We start from the raw sequence: 20,179 nt of genomic DNA on the forward strand, positions 1-20,179 counted from the left end.
TGGTAGAACCAACCATATTATAATAAATATTTAGGTGGTAGAACCAACCATATTATCCATAATTAATATTACTTATAATAAATATTTTAACTATCTATGAAAGACTTACCTTGAAGTGGATTTCCTTCTCCTTTCTTCTTTCTCCCTCTTTCTCCCTCTTTCTTCTCTTTCTTCTCCTTTCTGTCTTCCTATTTTTCTTCTTCTTCTCTTCCTCTATTTATAGGAAAATCTGACGTGAATAGTAACGTGAATAGTGACATGAATAGTGATGTGAATAGTGACGTGAATAGTGACGTGAATATTTAATTATTATTTTCGTCGGTGGATTTATTATTTAATTATTATTTTGTCGGTGATTATTATTTAATTATATTTTTTTCGGTGTGATTGACTAGTAACAGTATGATTAATATTAAATTTTCGAGAATAGTAACGGCTGATTGAATAGTAATAGGATGAAATTATTATTTTTGTGAATAGTAAGATGATTAATATTATTTAACTATTATTTTTCGTCGGTGGATTATTATTTAATTATTATTACTAGTGATGGGTCCCGTTGGCGTTGGGTCCCGCTATTTGTGGGTCCTACTTGTTGTGGGGCCCGCTTGTGTGGGGCCCGCTGATGTGGGACCCGCTTGTGTGGGACCCGCTTATGTGGGACCCGCTTGTGAATAGTACTCGGTGGGTCCTACTGTGAATAGTATTTTTAAATAGTGCATCTCAATAGTGAACTTGCATAGTATTTCTGCATAGTAATCTTGAATAGTGACTATTGTGAATAGTAATTATGAATAGTGACTATTGGTAATTTTTAATATATGTAAATATCTACTCCTTTTTAGTTGACATCTGGGGCGGTGGCTTAGTGGTAGGAAGCCGTTCAATCTTAGCTCAGAGTTGGGTTCGAATCGCGTATGCCCCATTATGCCAGATGTCCTCATGCCCGATTAACTTGGGGGGAAAATGAGTAATGGCCGATGATTACCCACCTATGAGGCCATTTTTATTTATTTGTATATATATATATATATATATATATATATATATTTTACCGGTTCTTACATTCTACCCCCCTTAAAAAAAATTTCGTCCTCGAAATTTGACATACCTTAAGTTGTACAATTTAAGGTTGACTGTTCCGAGTCAAAGTTGGATTTTGTTCCCGTTTGGCACCGTCTGGTAGTCCTTTGCCACATGTCCTTCCATTCCGCATTGGAAGCATTTTCGTGTCCTCACGTAACAGATACCTCCATGTCTCTTTCCACATTTGGAGCAATGTTGCTGGTCTCCTGCTTCCTTGGTATTAGGTCTCTTTGTTCCAGATTCTCCTGGTTGGCTTTCATTCGTTCTCTTTACGCCGGTCAACTTGTTTTTGGACTGCTGAAAGTCCAAATGTTCAATTTCCACTTTCAAAGCACATCTCACCACGACTTCGTAACTTTGAAAATCTAAAGCTGCTAATGCTCGCCTGACACTAGGCTTTAATCCGTAGTGGAATTTGTCCACCTTGCTTTGAACGTCAGTCACTAGGTGGGTTGCATATCGAGCCAGCCTTGTGAATTTTGCTTCATATTGGGAGACTGTCTCTCCCTCTTCTTGCTTTAATGAAATAAATTCTCTCACTAGCTGAGCTTTTAGTGGTTGTGGGAAGTATTTTTCGAGGAATATTCTTTTGAATTCATTCCAACACATTGCGTTCATTTCTTCTTCGGTTTTTGTATTTCGGACTAAATTCCACCACTGATCCGCATCACCGTCCAATCTATACGTCGCCAATCTTACACGTTGTTGGCTGGTGCAGTCAATCACTGAAAAGATCTTTTCGATGGAGTGAATCCATCTTTCAGCTTCTAAGGGATCTGTAGTTCCCGAGAAGGCAGCAGGATGTTGCCTTATAAACTGATCCAGTATATTTCCTTCGTTTTGAAGTGGAGCAATTGGGGCTCGTTGTTGGTTCATGTTTGCTGTCATTGCTTGGGCTAGCTGTGCCAATGCAGTGGCAATGGCATCATTTCCTGCGTTGTTGTTTCCAGCGTTGGCTGTAGGTTGTTCGTTTCTTGCTTGCCTTTCTCTGCGTGGCCTGCCACGTCCCCTCCTTGCCTCAGCCTCGATTGCAAAATTCTGTTCCTGATTCTCCGCCATCTTCATATCATAGGATCACATTAGTAATCTAAATTATAACTCATATTTAAAAGCATTTATATACAGAAGTATCACAGAAATCATAAATAGCACATAAGTTCTATATTAACCAACGACTAACGGTATAGTTAACATATTCTAACTTAACATTTAGTTAGGGTAAATTCTAATCCTATCTTTTTGAATCCTAATTTCCAAAACCGACTAAACTTCGCTTTGATACCAAATGTAACGCCTCGGGTTTTCTTGGAAATACCAACTCGGTGCGTAGAAGAATATGACATCATCTTTCTCAAAAACTTTCATTATTCCCAAGATCTCAAATACGTTTAGAGGATTTACAGAAATTAGGTCTAACTTATTACATCGTAATTCAAGACATAGTTGATACACATTTAAAACATAATTGTTCTTTTAGAACAGTTCTGCATTCAACTCTAGCATTCCTCATCTTCCATCTATACTTCACCTGGGGTTTGGAACCATAAAACAAGGGAAAAGGGGTGAGCTCAAATAGCCCAGTAGGGTATAAACAACAAGTGATGTAGAATTGTCAAGCTCATAAGAACATGATATTTTGCAGATATGACATCTCACATGGAAAGAAAGAATAAGCACAACATGCTTACATCACACTCCCACATACTTAAGGAGTTGAAGACAATAAATTTAAACTTCCAAACTGATTTTAAGTGAAATTTATTACCTGTTGAGTTGTAAGGGCCTCTTCTCGACTTCCACCACTCTAAACTTGCTTACATCACACTCCCACATACTTAAGTATAGCCGTTCAAGGTATCGTATCTATAAAACAATCCATACAAGCTAAGGATTTTATATACATTGAAATATAACCAAGGAAAGTGGGACCCGAACTCACCAATGGTACAACATCTCTATAGTAGATCTGCTCTCTCAAGGAGTTGAAGATGTAGAACTTCTCATCCACCATATATGGTTTAAACCAATGATTGCTCAGAAATTATTGGTTTAAACTATTGATTTTTCAAGAATTAGGGGTTTAAACCAATGCTTTATATCAAATATTGGTTTAAACCATTATTTTTGAAAACTTAGGGCTGATTTCCGAAATAGAAGGGGTTTAAACAAATGATTTGTCAAAAATTATTGATTTAAACCATTTATTATTCAAGATTTAGGAGTTTAAACCAATGATTGCTCAGAAATTATTGGTTTAAACTATTGATTTTTCAAGAATTAGGGGTTTAAACCAATGCTTTATATCAAATATTGGTTTAAACCATTATTTTTGAAAACTTAGGGCTGATTTTCGAAATAGAAGGGGTTTAAACAAATGATTTGTCAAAAATTATTGATTTAAACCATTTATTATTCAAGATTTAGGGGTTTAAACCAATGAGTGCTCAGAAATTATTGGTTTAAACTATTGATTTTTCAAGAATTAGGGGTTTAAACCAATGCTTTATATCAAATATTGGTTTAAACCATTATTTTTCAAAACTTAGGGCTGATTTCCGAAATAGTAGAGGTTTAAACCAATGATTTCTCACAAATAATTAGTTTAAACCATTAATTTTCAACATTTAGGGATTTAAACCACTAATCTGTGAGAACTTATAGGTTTAAACCATACATTTTAGAACAATTAAGGGTTTAAACTAACTGATTTCGAATTATTAAGGGTTTAAATCAATGCTTTCTCACAAATTATTGGTTTAAACCATTAATTGTTCAAGATTTAGGGATTTAAACCAATAATTTCTGACAAAACGGAGTTTAAATCAATGATTTCTATCAAATTATTGGTTTAAACCAAACTTTAGAGGTTTAAACAAATAGTTTGTGAGAAATTATTGGTTTAAACCATAGATTTATACAAAAATTAGGGGTTCAGTTGCTGATTTTTCCAACTATAGGGTTCAGTCAACTGATTTGGAAAAATATAGGGAAAATTCTAAACGGATTTTCTCAAAACCCTAACTTTAAACTGAGAGGGAGAGAGTGACAGTGTGAGAGAGGGGTTTAAACCAATGGCTTAAACCTCGGCTTAAACCAAACTTTAGAGGTTTAAACCAATAATTTGTGAGAAATTATTGGTTTAAACCCTAGATTTATTAAAAAATTAGGGGTTTAGTTGCTGATTTTTCAAAATATAGGGTTTTCTCAATTGATTTGGAAAAATATAGGGTTTTGCCAAACTGATTTTCTCAACTTTAAACCAATGATTTCTAACAAATTATTGGTTTAAACCAAACTTTAGGGGTTTAAAACCATAATTTCTGACAAATTATGGGAAAATTAGGGGTTTAAACCAATCTTTAGGGGTTTAAACCATATGTTTTCTAAAAAAATTAGGGGTTTAAACCAAACTTTAGGGTTTTAAACCATAGGTTTTCTAAAAAAATTAGGGGTTTAAACCAAACTTTAGGGCTTTAAACCTTAGATTTCTAAAAATAATTAGGGGTTTCGATTAGGGGTTTGATTACTCTCTCTCTCTCTCTCTGATTTTTCCATCTGAGAGAGAGAGAGAGAGAGAGTACCAACCCTAACTTATTTGTTTGAGTCTAAACTGATTTTTTCAAAACCCCTAATTTTTTATTCCTAAACTGATTTTCTCAAAACCCCTAATTTTTTGTTTCTAAACTGATTTTCTCAAAATCCTAACTTAAAATATGAACACACAACTAAGAGGGAGAGAGTACCAACCTGTGAAAAGGAGGTCCTCTCAGAATCAGAGGCTGCCGGAGAGACAGAGGGCCGGAGAGAGGGGGAGAGAGAGAGAGAGAGGGGCCGCGAGAGAGAGGGTCGGAGAGAATCACACCAAAGAGGGGGAGAGAGAGGGTGCCGACGACAGAGAGAGAGATGGCCAGCAAGAGCGAGTGAGAGCCGGCGAGAGAGGAACGGCGAGAGAGGGCCGGAGAGAGAGAGAGAGAGAGAGAGAGAGAGAGAGAGAGAGAGAGAGAGAGAGAGAGAGAGAGTATTTAAAAAACACTTGAATGACTTTAAGGGTAGTTTTGTCCTAAACCTACCCAAACCAGTCACCATCACTTTGGATTGGTCATTTCCAAGTCTCCCCCCTTGACAGGTGATTGTCATATCAAAGCCCTTTTTTTGTCATTTTCTCTATTTTCTTCTGGAACTAGTTTATGTTGACACTCCTTTAAATGTTGGGAAATGATATGGAGACCGAGAGTACCACCTAACAGGGGACCTGCAATGAAAATGTGCCATGTGTTAAAAAAAACTTGACTTTTGGGAAATGTTATCAGCACTATTGTATTTTGATGAGAGCACTCCTCACTTTATTATAAGTATGGTATGGACCGCACCATAGGATGATCCAAACCGTCCATCAGATGGGCCACACCCTAAATAGGTGGTGCCCCAAAAATCATTTCCATAGGTTCATCCTAACCCTCCGATCTGAATATTAGAGGGTTGATCCTAACCCTCTAAGATCTGAATATTAGAGGGTCGTTAGTGCAATATGGGCATGAAGAAAATCTTTTCATTGGAAATTTAAAACCTAAAAAATGTTTGAAAACATCAAAAACCTTTAACCATCTAAAGTGTTGTGTGTTTTTTTTAGAAGTAGTTAGGAAAGTTCATTTCAAACTACGTTGGCTTGATCATCTTTCACGAGGTACGTAGTGCAGCTTTGGATCTTTATCTCAAGTCCAGCCAAACTTTTGTAAATAACATTTTAAATCTCTTTGGAATAAGCAGCTTTAAAACCTTGTTTTCAAAAAGCTCTTCCTCTAGAGTCAGGAGTTTGTCTTTGATTTGTTGTGTGTTTGTGTTAGAGTTAGGAGTTTGTCCTAGCTAGGAGCGCCTCCGTCCGGTCAGTTGGCGATTCACATCGCTGGCTGATGACTAGGTCTAGGATGCGTTAGTGATCTCACTGTTTTCCTTAGGACACACAGCCTAGTTACACATAGGTTGTAGGAACCACCTGCATTAGCTTAAGGCTAACTTGCATTTGGTTAGGGCATATAGGGTGTCCTAAAATCCATAATCCACTGGAATTTAAATAATCGCATAAGAAGCTTTAGTAACTAGTCCGGTCTTTTAGGTCGAGTCTAGAATAGAGGTCTAGATGTCTTAGGCATCATAGCTTAGAATAGGTGCGAAGAACTACATTGCTTTGATTCTCGTGGAGGCGGGGATACGTAGACTTCTTTGGATGAACATCAGATCATCTAAAGACTCGGGCTTAAGCATTAGAGTCTTAGGATCTGTTGTTAGCACTTTAGGGCTTGTGTTAGTATATTGATGATGATTTTTGCATAGGATCATGATAGTATGTGTTCATTTCTTTGCTTACTTACATGCTTAACTGTAGTAATTACCTGCCTTGATTGTCAGTTAGCTGTAGCGCTTTGTTGCTTTACTGATATCGTATCTGTTATTTCTTGTACGGACCTTATACCTTTAGTTGTAGCATGAATGTGTTTGCCTATCAGAATTTAGACACATATTTAGGCATGATACTCATAACCTAGCAATGTTTAGGTGGCACACTTCTTTTATTTATTTTGTATGTGCTTATTATCCCCGGGTCATGCATGTTTAGGTAGACATTTTCCTCGGGGATATTCGTTCCCATTTCACATGATTCTCACCCAAAACTCTTCAAAGTTAATAAATAAATTGCATAAGAAACCAAGTGTTCGCACTCGGGTGAATTGGAGGTGCTCTTCGGACCTTTTTCATTCGTCACCAGGCACAGACCTTTTGTATCTCTGGTTATCCATTGCAAACAGAGCATTTATTTTTGGTTCCATGGCGTATCCATAGATGGCGACTTTGAGTTATTCCATATACATCTTGGTTTCGAACCCTGGCTCCGGATCGAGAAGTATCTCATTCATTTTGTATCGCCATTCATGCTATGCTGTGAAGGTGGCATCATTTCGAGAGTTTCTTGGTAGAGCTCTCCTTCACATTGTGGAGATCTCAGAGGATTGTAGGGTGATCTTGCATCCCTCGGCACCGATTCTCTCAGATCGGGGTCCACAAGGAGCTTGCAGTTGAACATGCCATGGTGACACCTCATGTACCTCAACATGCATTGAAGATTGGAGGACAAGTCACAAGAGCCAAGACAAGGACAAGATGTTCACCCAACTTGAAGAAGTCCAAGAAAGTGCAAATGAGCCAAGACATTCTAAGAAGACTCAAGGTTCTTATTTTTAGAATGTATTTGGAGTCCTCTTGATTTTATGTTTAAATGCACTTTCAGAAGGTATTCAAATGGTTTTTATACTTAACATTTTACATCTTTGAAAACCATCAACACACCCAAAAATGTGTTTGAAAACCTTGGACTTAAGCCCAAAGACCATAGCCCAAAAAGCCCCTGATCTTTAAAGTTAAAAATGAAATTTTACATAGCGCCGGTCGACCGGGCTATGCCGGGCGACCGCGGGATGGAACCTGGAAATCCAGACCATCTCGAATTTTATCGGGCCGGTCGACCGAGATAATCCGGGCGACCGCGGATGCGCTTCTGTACAATCCAATTTTGGTCTAGGGCGGACGATCGCCGTGGGTCGGTCGACCGGGATAGGTTTTATGAGCCAAATTTTTGAGCAAACAATTAGCCCTCACCGGGCGACCGCCATGTGATAGGAGTGCAACTTGGGCCGGGTTCAACCTGAACTCGACGGGTTGAACCCGAATTTGGGTTGGGTTGGGTTTTTAAAAAAATCGGGTTGGGTTGGGTTGGGTTGGGTTGGGAAAAATCAACCCGAATTGGAAATCGGGTTGGGTCGGGTTGGGGAGTCAGGCAACCCGACCCGACCCGAAACTCGATTTCCAATCCCAATATGTATAAAATTTTTACTTTTATGTTTGTTTTGTCATTATATAACTCAAATCTAGAAAGATATAAAAAAAACTTGGTGAAAGTTGTCCTAATTAACCCTCTTGTTGGGGAACATCTAATGACTAGGATGAGATGGAAATACAAGAATAAAATGGAGAAATCAAATAAATGATGAAATCGGGTTGGGTCGAGTTGAGAAAATTACAAATCGGGTCGGGTCGGGTCGGGTTGGAAAAATGGGTTCCTCGGGTTGGGTCGGGTTGGCCTCAACCCGACCCCAGTTGCACCCCTACCATGTGGCCGGTCGACCACAACGGTAAGAAATTTGAAAATAGAATAGAACGGCCCGATAAAGGCGAACGACCGCCGTAGCCCGGTCGACCGCCGCGGTCGAGCAAACTAGCTGTTGGGGCATTTTCTGCTTGACTTTTTCAAGCCAATAATTTACAATTTTACCCCAAATGGTCATATTTTCAAATACACTATATATAGATGATTAAAACCTATCTCTATAAGCTTTTGAACATTTGAGAAAGATGAAATACCATTTCTCTTTGAGCTTCAACATTAAATTTCAAAAGCTAAAAACCTCTTTGATCTTTCATTTCTACTTGTGATCAAGAGGCACTCCGTAGGGCTTTTCTTTTGCTATTTCTTGGGAGTGATTGTGAGCTTACAAAGTTGTAATCCGCCTATTAAGAGGCATTGAGTGTTTTTCATTTTATTTGTTTTTCATGTGAGGGTCTCCTCTTCGGCCTGTAAAGAAAGGTGAAGATAAGGGTCTCCGATTCGGCCGGTGAAGAAAGGTGAATCATGTGTGAGGGTGTGATTCCCTTGCCAATGCTTCGTGCGAGGGGCTTCGCTTTGGCCCTTGAGAATGAAAAAGCAAGGGTTTGTTCCCTTTGGAGATGAATGAGTCGGGTGTACGGCTTCATCATTTTAGTAGAGATCCCAATGAGGTAAACTTGGAAGAGTAGAGTAGGTCAAGTTGTGACCGAACTACTATAAATCTTGTGCCTTGTGGATGGTTGCTCTTGTCTCTCTCTCTCTCTCTCTCGCACGTGTGGTGATTGGTAAAACTGTTTACATCTTAATGCACCAAATAAACAGTTCAACCGGCCAAATATTTTCAGTTTGTAGCCAATGTAAGAACAGAAAAACCTTTACATTCGCCATCGAATACTTTAAATGGTTGAAATGATTCCAGTGATGGTTTCCAGAAGTGAAAGGAGGAAAGAGGTGAGAGATGAACAGGTAGGCAACAAGCCACACCAAGACCATGCTATTGCCATTATTTCTGTTAAAGTATAAAAGATTAAATAACGTCTTTCTCCAACAGCTTAAGCTTTTGGAGTAACTGGTTGTTTCACATGATATCAGAGCAAAAGTCCCGAGTTCAAACCTCCTGGATAGCAAAAATCCACATGCAATGGCCAAACCCAAAAGAGAGGCCACATGTGCCACGTGTAGGCCAAACCCAAAAGAGGGGCCACACATGAGGGGAAGTGTTAAAAGTATAAAAGATTAAATAACGCCTTTCTCCAACAGCTGAAGCTTTTGGAGTAACTGGTTGTTTCACAATTTCTAAGAAAGTGGAACTTAAATCAGCTTTAGCAACCACCCTCGGGGATCTTAGAATCTTTCAAACATTAATGACCATGCTCACAGGAAAATCCAGCACAGAGAACATAAATGAACTAAGATGAAATGACCACATACTAGAAATGTATACACACCTCCGCAACAGTTATTCCTTTTGATCCTTCAGCATCAATCATATCATATATTTGATGTTCAATGGGTAGCTCTACAAGTTGTTCGGTGATTTGACCCCTTTTTCCACATTTAATTGGCTGCTCTGTATCAAAATCATCATATGCATTTACTACAGTCTTTGGCTGGAACTCTTTTGCATCAAATTTCTTGAGTAAACGTAAGCAGCTGACAACCTGCAGAATGCACAAAGAAACCATAAGATAAACTCACAGCAGTGACTCCTGTTATTCAATTACTTTTCCTGTGAAGAGCTTCTAATTTATTTATTTTAAAAAAAAAAAATCAAGTGTAATCATGTCAATCGAAACTTCGCATGTTCTAAAAGAATTGCAATAATACAGAACATGGCTACTTGAAATGATCAAAAGCAACTAAACAGCAAAGAGAAAAGGGCCATTGATCGATCTGGTGACTATCCCTTTTTTCCTCAGCTTTTCTTTTCCCACTAGGTATAGAATTAGTTTAGGAGCTCAGGTCTAATTATCATTTAACCTAGCAAAAAGAGAAAAAAATGAGGCCAGGTTTCTATTTTAAGTTTCAAAGCTAAGACTTCAGCTTCTTAGTGGCTGGTTTTGAAGAAGCCCTCGGGCATAGGACCATCCAGAGCAGCCATGGCCGGCCCTTAATAGAGCTTTCCTTTTCTCCTGGATTGACAATTTTCTGAATCCTCACTCCCAGGTCCCTACCTTCTTGAGCTTGAGGAGCAACCTGAAACTCCTTAGGCCTTACCGGATGATGGTGCAAAGGACGTCGATCTCTGGGATCAACCCAGTCAAATGGTGCTTTGAACGATTCCTTGCAAATTTCTATATCCATTTTGAAACAATTGTCCTGTACTCAGATCTGAACAAAGGGTCTAAGTTTACACCAATCCGAAATGAGGATAAGGGCTGACACATACGTCATGCAGTGGCCATGTTTTTCTTCTATTCTAATATCCAAGACTTTCCCGAAGAGCCTTCCCGAAGCCTCTACTGTTGATGTTGCCCAAACATGTAGAGGGATCCCAATGAAATTAGCCCAGATTGCCTTTTCCTCTTGTGGTTTTACTGGCTTCCACGCAAGAAGGGAATGGAGGAAATTACCGAAGGCCTTTTGTTTCAAACTTAGAATTCTGGATGCCATTTCCTCACTGTCAAACATGAATAAAATCTCGTTAGGACCATAAATGCCAAGCTTAGATAGAGACGGCTATTTGGTGGAGCAGTATCGAGTTTACCTGACGACAAGGACCTCCAAGATCTGTCCTTAACCCTTCCATTCTTGCAACACCGACAGATTCTACGCCACCTAAAGTTGAAATAGCTGCATTTGTAGCAAATCCAATCGTCTCTTTTACCCTCAGGATTGACCTTTCTCCCCTGCATTCTCCGACGAACAATTTGGTGGAAGCTTCTTGTGTAATGATATTTCTTGAAGGAAGAAAGGGTTTGGACAGATTTCGCGACCTCAGATATTGCATTTCCCTCGCAAGGATCAGATATTTGGCAATGGATTTTGAAAGATTGGGGTTTAGAGCTTTTTTTAGATTCAATTTATGAAAATCTGGGGCTTAGTCCGGTGTAGTAGAAGGTTTTGGACTTTCTTGAGGTATATTTTGTGTTGTTATTTTTTTTTTGTTATGTGGTGGTTTTTTTTCAAAGAGTTTTGATATTTTTTTGCAATTTTTAACCAGCATGTTTTGGCTCTCTGCCTTTTATGATTTTTGTTTGTTGTAATCATGGTAATGTTTGGTTTTATACAATTTTCCCCAAATCTTTATTTGATTTCTCACCAAGAAAGCCATATTCCGTAATTTTTTTTCTCATCCTCAAATCTAATTTCTTTTCTTCAAGGTTATTCCCCACTTCAAGATCACCAGCATCTTGCTCCGTCACATCATGAACACCATATTCTTGGTAATGTATAATTTCTTTTTGTCATCCTCTGCCGCATGACACGATATTCGTGATAATATAAAATTTCTTTTTTGGAGCTTGAAAAGAGGTTAAATAGTGGTTTGTAAAGATTTTTCAGAAGATTTTGGTGAGTGTGAGGAAAAGCAGTTTGTCCCAATATGGTTCCCACCAAGTGGATAACTTTGAAGCGTGCATATTGAAGAATTTTCATATCAGCAATCTTATTTATCACCAAGTTTTATTTTCTTTTGACATGATTCTTTACATTTTTAAAAACACTGCAATATATTAGTTATTATGTAATCTGCTTATTCCATGGTTTTATGATTTTGTTCTCTGCAGGTATCGAAAGCAGCAAGGATTGGTGCAGGGTTTTATACAGTCGGTCTCTCCGCAACAGGTGGACATTGTCTACTAAACCCATCTGGTATTAGTACTTATTTAGTAATTAGATGGGTAATCAGTATTTTCTGTGATCGGTTTAGAGATTTGGGAGTTTTCAGTTTTGGAGTACATATTGGTCTGGTAATACTAATAATGTTACACCTCTATTTACAATAAATTATGTGAAAAAACCACAAAACATACCATGTTTACGGCAACTAAATATGAAAAAATCGTTCTTAGTTTCTGTTACATGCAATATGATGCCAGAATGCAAAACACTTTAAAGCACCAACGCATTTGTAGACCAGGTGAGAATATTCCACAGCTCAACCGGCACTCGCATATCTCCAACAACTCCTGTGATTGCTCATGCCTTACAATTGCATTACAATATTTGCTTTTAGTCTTCATTAGCAGTCTGATTATAATGAAAAATAGATCAATATCCTCACCCTAACAAAGAAACCATAACATGATTGTCGTGACAAAAGAGAAGAGCTGAAATCATGGAAAGAAAAGAATTGGAAGTGGATCTTAAAGGGTTTTTGTTGGGAAATGTTATCAGCACTACTTTGTTTTGATGATCGCACTCCCTACTTTATTAAAAGTACGGTATGGCCCGCACCATAGGATGATCCAAAACGTCCATTTGATTGGCCACAGCCTAAATAGGTTGTCATCCAAAGAACATTTCCAAAAAACAAATACGCAAAAGAATAGCTGTTTCTTTTTCATTTTCATTTGTAGTTTTTAAGTCAGGGTTAGAGTTGAATGAGTCAGAAACTAGAGGGGGTGTATCTGTAATTTTCCCTTAATTTTAAAAGACCTATATCTCATTTTCCAATATCTTTAGGTTCTTACTAGATAATGTCTTGTGGAAGTAGGAAGGATCAACACTGTGATGTGCTAATTAGAATTCCTCAATTCAAAAATATGATTTTTTGAATATGATATCATACATTTTGTAGATGCTTAGTTCATCACTTTAATATTAGTTCCGTGGGTGCTTCCAAAACTGGGTATGCAACTACAGTTCTCTTTCTCACCATATTTTTAAACTGTCACTTTTGTTATGAACTTTAAATATTCAAAGAAGTTTGCATGTTTCTTTGGTCCTTTGTGCATGTGATTTTTGCATCTGTCTGAGTGCATGTAATTTCAAGTTTATTATACTCTTTGAATATATATTATACTCTTTGAATATACTCTTCTTCTTTTTTGATAGGTATTGAATATACTCATGTAATAAAATTATTTTTTTTATAACTCTACTGTAGCTAAATCATGAAGGTTAAAATTTGCTGCTTCATTCACATTTTTTTGTATATTTCCAGGAATTCCTACACCTACAACTTTTAGATATGCTCTAATATTTTAGACATCACATATTGATATCTATTTAAGCAGGTGAAATAGATTTTAAACCAACAGTATTTTTAAAAATTAAAAATTATCAAATTTTTAATGGCCATCAGTATTTTTAAGCCAACTTTTAGACAATAAATTCATAGAGAACAAATTACCTTCGTGCCGGTGGTAGGTAAGAGCCTCTGAAATTCTTCGGGTTGTCTCTACCATTGTAGGAAATGGGTAGAAGTAAAAGGGTAATGGGTAGAAGTAAAAGGGTAGGAGTAGGGTTGCCTCTTAAAAGGGAAGGAGCAGGAGATATTGAGAATGGAGATTGAGGGGCGATGGGCAAAAAAAATTGCTATTTTGGGGGTCTTGAGCTACATAATTGACAAAATGTAAAAAAGAAGATTAGAATAATGGATCCAAATTTTTTGCTTAGGGTGTTTTAGGCTTTAAACCAAACCCTAAAAAACAAGGGCTTTAAACCAAACCCTTGAAATAGATAATGGTTTTGCTAACGAGTGCCCTAAGGGCACCCGTTAAGGTGCATTGGGAATGATATTTTTCAATCATTTTACACTTTGATAAAAATACTCATTTTCTGTGTATTCATTATCAAAAGATGTGTAAAATATCATTTTTTCTATGCACCTTAACAAGTGCCCTTAGGGCACTCGTTAGCAAAACCCATAGATAAATATAGCAAGCTTACCATGGTTTAAAATTCGTGTTGTCTGCAATCCCTAAATGTAAGCTCGAATATCCCTAGATGCGCTTGGAGGCAAGTCGACAATGTAATCGTCCTACTCTATTTTACTGTTTACCAGCTGAAGTTATCCTCTCTCTCTCTCTCTCTCTCTCTCTCTGTACTTTTATTAATATTTTATCAGGGATATGTTATCAGCACTATACTTTGGTGGCTGCCCTCCTCACTTTATTCAAAATTGATCCTAACCCTCCGATCTATAGAGATTAATATTACATGGTTGATCCTAAAACTCCTTAGATCGGAGGGTTAGGATCAACCTATGGAAATGACTTTTGGGGCACACCCTATTTGGGTAGTGGCCCACCTAATGAACGGTTTGGATCATCCTAAAGTGTGGTCCATACTGTACATTTTAACAAAGTGAGTAGTGCAGCCATCAAAAGACAGTAGTGCTGATAAGGTTTCATCTAAGCCGTCCATTTGATGTGCCATCACATAAATAAATAGGTTGCAACCCAAACCAACTGTGGGGCCCACATAGACCTCCGCCCGTAAATTACGGGCCCGTTTTGTTTTGGAACTTTTGTTTTCGTAATTGTCATAACTTTTACTTTTTCTATGTATCTTTTTCGTCATTGTCATAACTTTTCTTTTTTCTATGTAATTTTTTTCCGTAATTGTCATACAACATCTTTTCGGTTTTTTCCCCTAATTTTTCTACTTTGGTTCCATTTTTTGGTAATTTCTCATTTAAAAATTAGTACCCATGATTATTATTTATTACTAGCCGCCTTTTCACAAATCCCAAATCTTTGCAGTTTGAACCACACGACAATAAGACAAATCTCTCAAACAGTCAACATAAATGGTTGGCGAAGGTGGCTAGCAAATCCCTCTACAAATAAAAAAAATCTAAAAAAATGTCAAATATCCGGGTGACCTGTGGGTCGACCCGGCCCGTTTTGGCTCGGGTCCGGGTTCAAGCTTAGTGACCCGTAAAATTTTCTCGGGTCGGGTCGGGTTTTCTTTGGGAAAACCCACGATTCCCAAACCCGGCCCTACCCATGATAAATCTCAGGTCGGGTTGGGTTTTTTCACATTAATGCAATTTTTTAAGGAAAACTCTTGTTTGGCAAGGCAACTCAACTCATAGAAGTAGAAAACTCAAGCATGGCAAACTCTTTAGTGCATTAACTAATAACTGGTCCAAAGAGAATAAATTGATGCATTACCAAATGAAAATGATTATACTCATGTGAGATAAACAACAAACTCTTTAGTACATTAACTAATAACTTGTCCCCTAATTTCAACCGTTCAGAAAAAAAAAAAACTTAGTTTTCTAAGTCTATATTCAAACATAGAATTTTAGCCACATGCATCGATCTTTAGTCGGCTTGCAAGAGTAGGACTAATATAGTCAATATCCAAGCCTTTTTCTCGGTAGTTAGGTTTCGCTATAATGTGAGCTGCGACGTTTGCTGACTTGGGAATCCAATCGATTGTCCAATCGTCAAACCACTCGAGTAGATAACTTATTTCTTGGACCAAGTTCTGAACTCTAACATCCTCTGAATCCTTATTTTCTTTAACCTTTTTTTCTATCCAAAGGACTGAATTTTGGCTATCTGTCTCGATTTGAATCGATTTAAATCCTTTCTGCTTAGCTAATTTAATCCCATAATATATCGACCGCAATTCTAAGATATTACTGTCCTGTAATTCTTCGTCCTCTTTATTACCTTCGGTGATTGAGAAAAGACCCTTACAATTACCTTTATGATCGCGGAGGAGGCCTCCCATTGATCTAGATTTTTTGTTTTTCGCTAAGGAAGCGTCCGTGTTTAATTTTATCATTCCCAAATCTGGCTTTTCCCATCCATCGCCCCTGCTGTATATTTTTTTCTGCACAAGCGAGAAATTGTGTCAATAATAGAAATAGGTTCACATAATAATATGTTATAACAAGTACTATATTGAAAATTTTAGTAAATACAATGTTTTATTTCTATATACAAAACTTACTATAAAACTTGAAGCGTGTGGTAACTGTGAAGATGTGCTAGTAGTATTCAGAAAAAAAACAAATAAAAGAAATCTAAAAGTGGTAATGGTGAATCCTACAGTATTGAAGGCTGACATGTCTCTGACACGGCCAGTTCAAAAGAAATGATGTAACATTTCGGAAGTCGAAATCAACATGAGCACATGGAGAGGTACAAGTCATGAATCAGAACAAGTTTCACTTTTTAATTTGTTAATTGTGAACTGCCAGATTTTCAGCAGAAAGTGTTGGTTCTTGAAAAATGAGTAAGTGAGAACACCTATGCATTCATCTAATGCAATATTGGAGAATTCATTCTATGCATTACATTTAATAGAGTATAAAGGCCAGCTTATGTTAAATATCTACTTATGTAGCGATTGTACTTAGAAGAACTATATGGTGTTATGCCGTTCCTTGTTTTGTCCAGAATGTTCAGAACAGACCAGAGCACAGGGCGGAAAGTTCCTTTTTCAATTATGTTCTATTTTCCATTATGAAACCGAACTTTCCGGGTCGGAGTGGAGGAAAACCGAAGAAACCCGCCGTGGAGAATGCAGCAGAATCGTCGGAATCGTAGGGTTAACCGCATGATCGAGAAATGAAGAAAAGCAAACTATGGGGAATGGAGGTGTAGCCGTTGTGGTTTCCATAATTTCCAAAGACGGGTCGAGTGTTGGGGCTGTGGAAAAATCTGGTCTTCCATGGATACTAATCTTTTGACCAATGCGGCAGTGTCAATCCTACCCCACGAGAGATTAAGATCTCAAGAGAAGACTCAATCAGTGACTGCAAATAGACCCCAGAATATTGTTTTTGCCAAACCAGATTGCAGTGATAATGTGCCATTAGCCTACCTGGAACGCGGTTCGTTGCGGTACGCGGTACGGGAACGGGTACGCGGTACGTTGGTTAGCTGGTACGCGGTACGATGAGGGTATGCTTAGTTGGTTTGGTATTTGGGATCGCGAGTCGATTTGGAGCACTAATTCGGGTAGCTCCGGTACTCTCTATATGTGTACATATGTGTCTATGTAATATTTCATACATTTTTTACAAGAATTGGTTGCCAAAGTGCAAAGACCATGTACTACATACATTTAATTAAAAAAAGAAGCAAAAACCTCATGTATGCCTTACATATTTAGTCAAAAAAAAATTCAATTCCAAAATCCATAATTCCATACTCCAAAGTCCGAAGTCCAAACTAACATATATTGCATACTCCATCCAAAATGATAGCAACAAAAAATAACTACTCGAATCTGAAATTAAAACATAAAAATATGACAAATGATAAAAAAAAAACTAATCAGCTAGTGTGCAACATTGCATCTCTCTTTCCCTAGTCCATTGAAGTGCCCCCTCTTGTAAAGCTGGATATGCGAGTTTGTTGTAGTCCGAGACGACGATTTGATGGCGTGCTTGAACTTGGAGAAGGAGATGGTCTTGTGCTTGAAACCGGCATCGAAGCATGTAAAGGTGCTATTTCATCATCTTTTTCTGTAAAATCGTCTGAAGCATCTATGTAGTCACCATCAAGGGATTTCCATCTCATATCCTCTAGTCGAACAATGGAATCATCGATATTAGTATGTTCTGGATCAATATCCCACTTCTTAAAAGGTCCATCCTTATAAGTTTCTATGAAGCGTGACTGGAGGCGAATATTTGAATGGATGAAAACCAATTTATCAGCACGTGAAGAATTCAGCCTATTTCTCTTGACATTATGAATAAAAGAATAAGTGCTCCAATTTCGCTCAGCTGATGAACTAGTAATTGGTTGCGACAATACCTTCTTAGCTACCTCAGCCAACTCTGGAGTTTCTGATCCGTATGTTGCCCACCAATCGATTGCATCCATGGTTACAGCATCTGTTTCAGCTGCTGCCATAGCATATAGACCTTTCCGCATATGAAAGACAGCAAATTGTTCACGTAACAATTTTGCTTCTTCCACACTTTCTGATATCTTTGCAAAAGCTCCCATAACACCCTTAATCACTTCTTTATCTTGATTCGGACTCCTTCTAACTGTGCCTTCTGGTGCTGGCATAGCAAGGTACCGCAGATCATAAAATCGCGGTGTAAGTGCAAATCCAAGACAATGCATTGGGATATTCATTTTTTCCCACCTCTTTAACACAATTTCTTTAACCTTGGGATACTTGTCACAATAATTCTTTTTTTTCATAAAGTCTTTTATTTCACCAAGCATATTGTCCATCCTTTCATAAATTTCACCCATTTTTGGACCGTCACCATCACAAAATTTGATTAGAAAATAAATTGGTTTTGTGATGGCTAAGATACTATCCACATCCTCCCAAAAATCTTCAGTACTTATAGTTTCTGCAACCAAAGCTCCCATTTTTCGCGTATGTTCATCTCCATTCTTTACCAAGTCTTTCCGTATTTTGAGCACAATTGTAGTTGCAAGAACCTCTCTACAATCAATGAGTCGCTTCAACAAGATGTAGTGAGATTCGAACCTTGTCTTAGCCACTTTCAATAGCTCTAATTTTGATTGTGCTCTAGACATGGCCAATGCATGGGTATGATTCAAAAAGTATTTCACAATTGCTTTTCCTCTTTTATACGTATTTTGGAACCATTCAAATCCTTTTGCCAAATCTTTAAAAATCAAATTTAACGTATGAACAACACAGGGTGACCAAAAGATATGCTTGTGTACCATTTCTACCTCTTTTCCAGCAAGTTTGCAATTCGCCGCATTGTCCGTCACCACTTGAAGTACATTTGTTGGCCCCACCTCTTCAATTGCTTTTAACAATAATTCTGCAATTGCCGCACCTGATTTTTCTATTCCTTCAAAGTCTTCAGCGTATAAAAACATTGCTCCACGACTATTTACAGCCAGAATGTTAATTAGTGGTCGATGCCTAACATTTGTCCACCCATCTGACACAATAGATACCCCATGAGAATACCAAGTATCTTTAACATGATGCATCTCTTTTTCAACATTCCTTTTCACCTCATCTAATAACGTATTTCTTGATTTTTCAAAAGAAGGAGCCTTGTAACCTTTAGGAGCTCTGTTTATAGCTGAAACCATCTCATGAAATTGTGGATTTCTCAACACGTTAAAAGGGAATTCCATTGGCACATAAAGCCCTTAATACCTTCACATCAACCGCATCCCTTTCCATTATACCGAATGCACTTTCAATTGCTCCTGGTATTGATGGAGCATGTCGTCATGTAAGTGTGGAATTTTTTAACGATAAAGAAACACCCACTTTTTCCGCATCATGTACCCTTTTTCTCACCCTTTCATACTCTTCTCGATTTTTCAACAATGCCGAACACTGTTGAATTTGCGCTTTCTTTCCTGGTGGAGCACCAAAGAAGTGATAATGAATTCGGGTATATGAACTTGTATACCTATTTTTGCAATGCTTGGAACTCCAACTCTTCGCCCCACCGGGATTTTTTCCTTGCGCAGCTCCAATGAGAATGACTTCATCTAATAAGGGTTTTGATTGTGGATCCAATTGCTTGTTCGACGGCTTGCTTGTTTTTAAAATTTGATTGTCAATATCCTCACCTTCATCCATATCCTCCAAGTTTTGTGCATCAACCTCATGCATCCATGAATCATCGTCGTTATCTTCTTGAATCGAAGAAAAATCTTCTTCCACTCTAGGTCTTTTTTCGAACACCGAGTAGCCGCAATGAAAAAAAGGAATAGAAGAGGAGTAATGGAAGTTCTCGTTAAAATTATTATACTAGGAGAGAAGGGGCAATGAAAAAGATGAGACAGGAGAGGAATAGAAGTTTCATCGTATGATTAGTTAGAGAGGAGGGACAAGGGATAACGACAAAAAGTATTATTTTAAAATTAGAATTCTTTTAATAAGATTTTGGCAACCTAATTTATTGGGAAAGAGATAAGAATTGAAAAGCTACTTTTTTGTGAATTGAAAACCTAATACTCGTTTTTTATTCTTTTGGGAATTGGCAGCTTTATGGGAAACAATGGTAGCTCTAAATAGTATTCTATTCTAGAAACTATAATGCTCTTTTTTGTTTTT

The 20,179-nt window shown here is 37.7% G+C and overlaps 1 protein-coding gene across 1 annotated transcript; it reads right to left on the bottom strand.

Annotated features, from left to right (window-relative positions):
• Positions 1-17,463: 17,463 nt before the first annotated feature.
• Positions 17,464-19,245, bottom strand: LOC143889688 (uncharacterized). The gene has a single exon (XM_077393989.1). It carries the CDS (start codon positions 19,243-19,245, stop codon positions 17,464-17,466), a length of 1,782 nt encoding a protein of 593 aa, XP_077250104.1.
• Between the last annotated feature and the right edge of the window lie 934 nt (positions 19,246-20,179).

This window comes from Tasmannia lanceolata, unplaced genomic scaffold, assembly GCF_043159265.1.
Source record: "Tasmannia lanceolata isolate RefF3 unplaced genomic scaffold, GAP_Taslan_0.1 ptg000002l, whole genome shotgun sequence".
NCBI lineage: Eukaryota > Viridiplantae > Streptophyta > Magnoliopsida > Canellales > Winteraceae > Tasmannia > Tasmannia lanceolata.

Coding starts and splice junctions, on each gene's coding strand:
- LOC143889688 (XM_077393989.1), bottom strand. CDS start 19,245: ATGGAATTCCCTTTTAACGTGTTGAGAAATCCACAATTTCATGAGATG.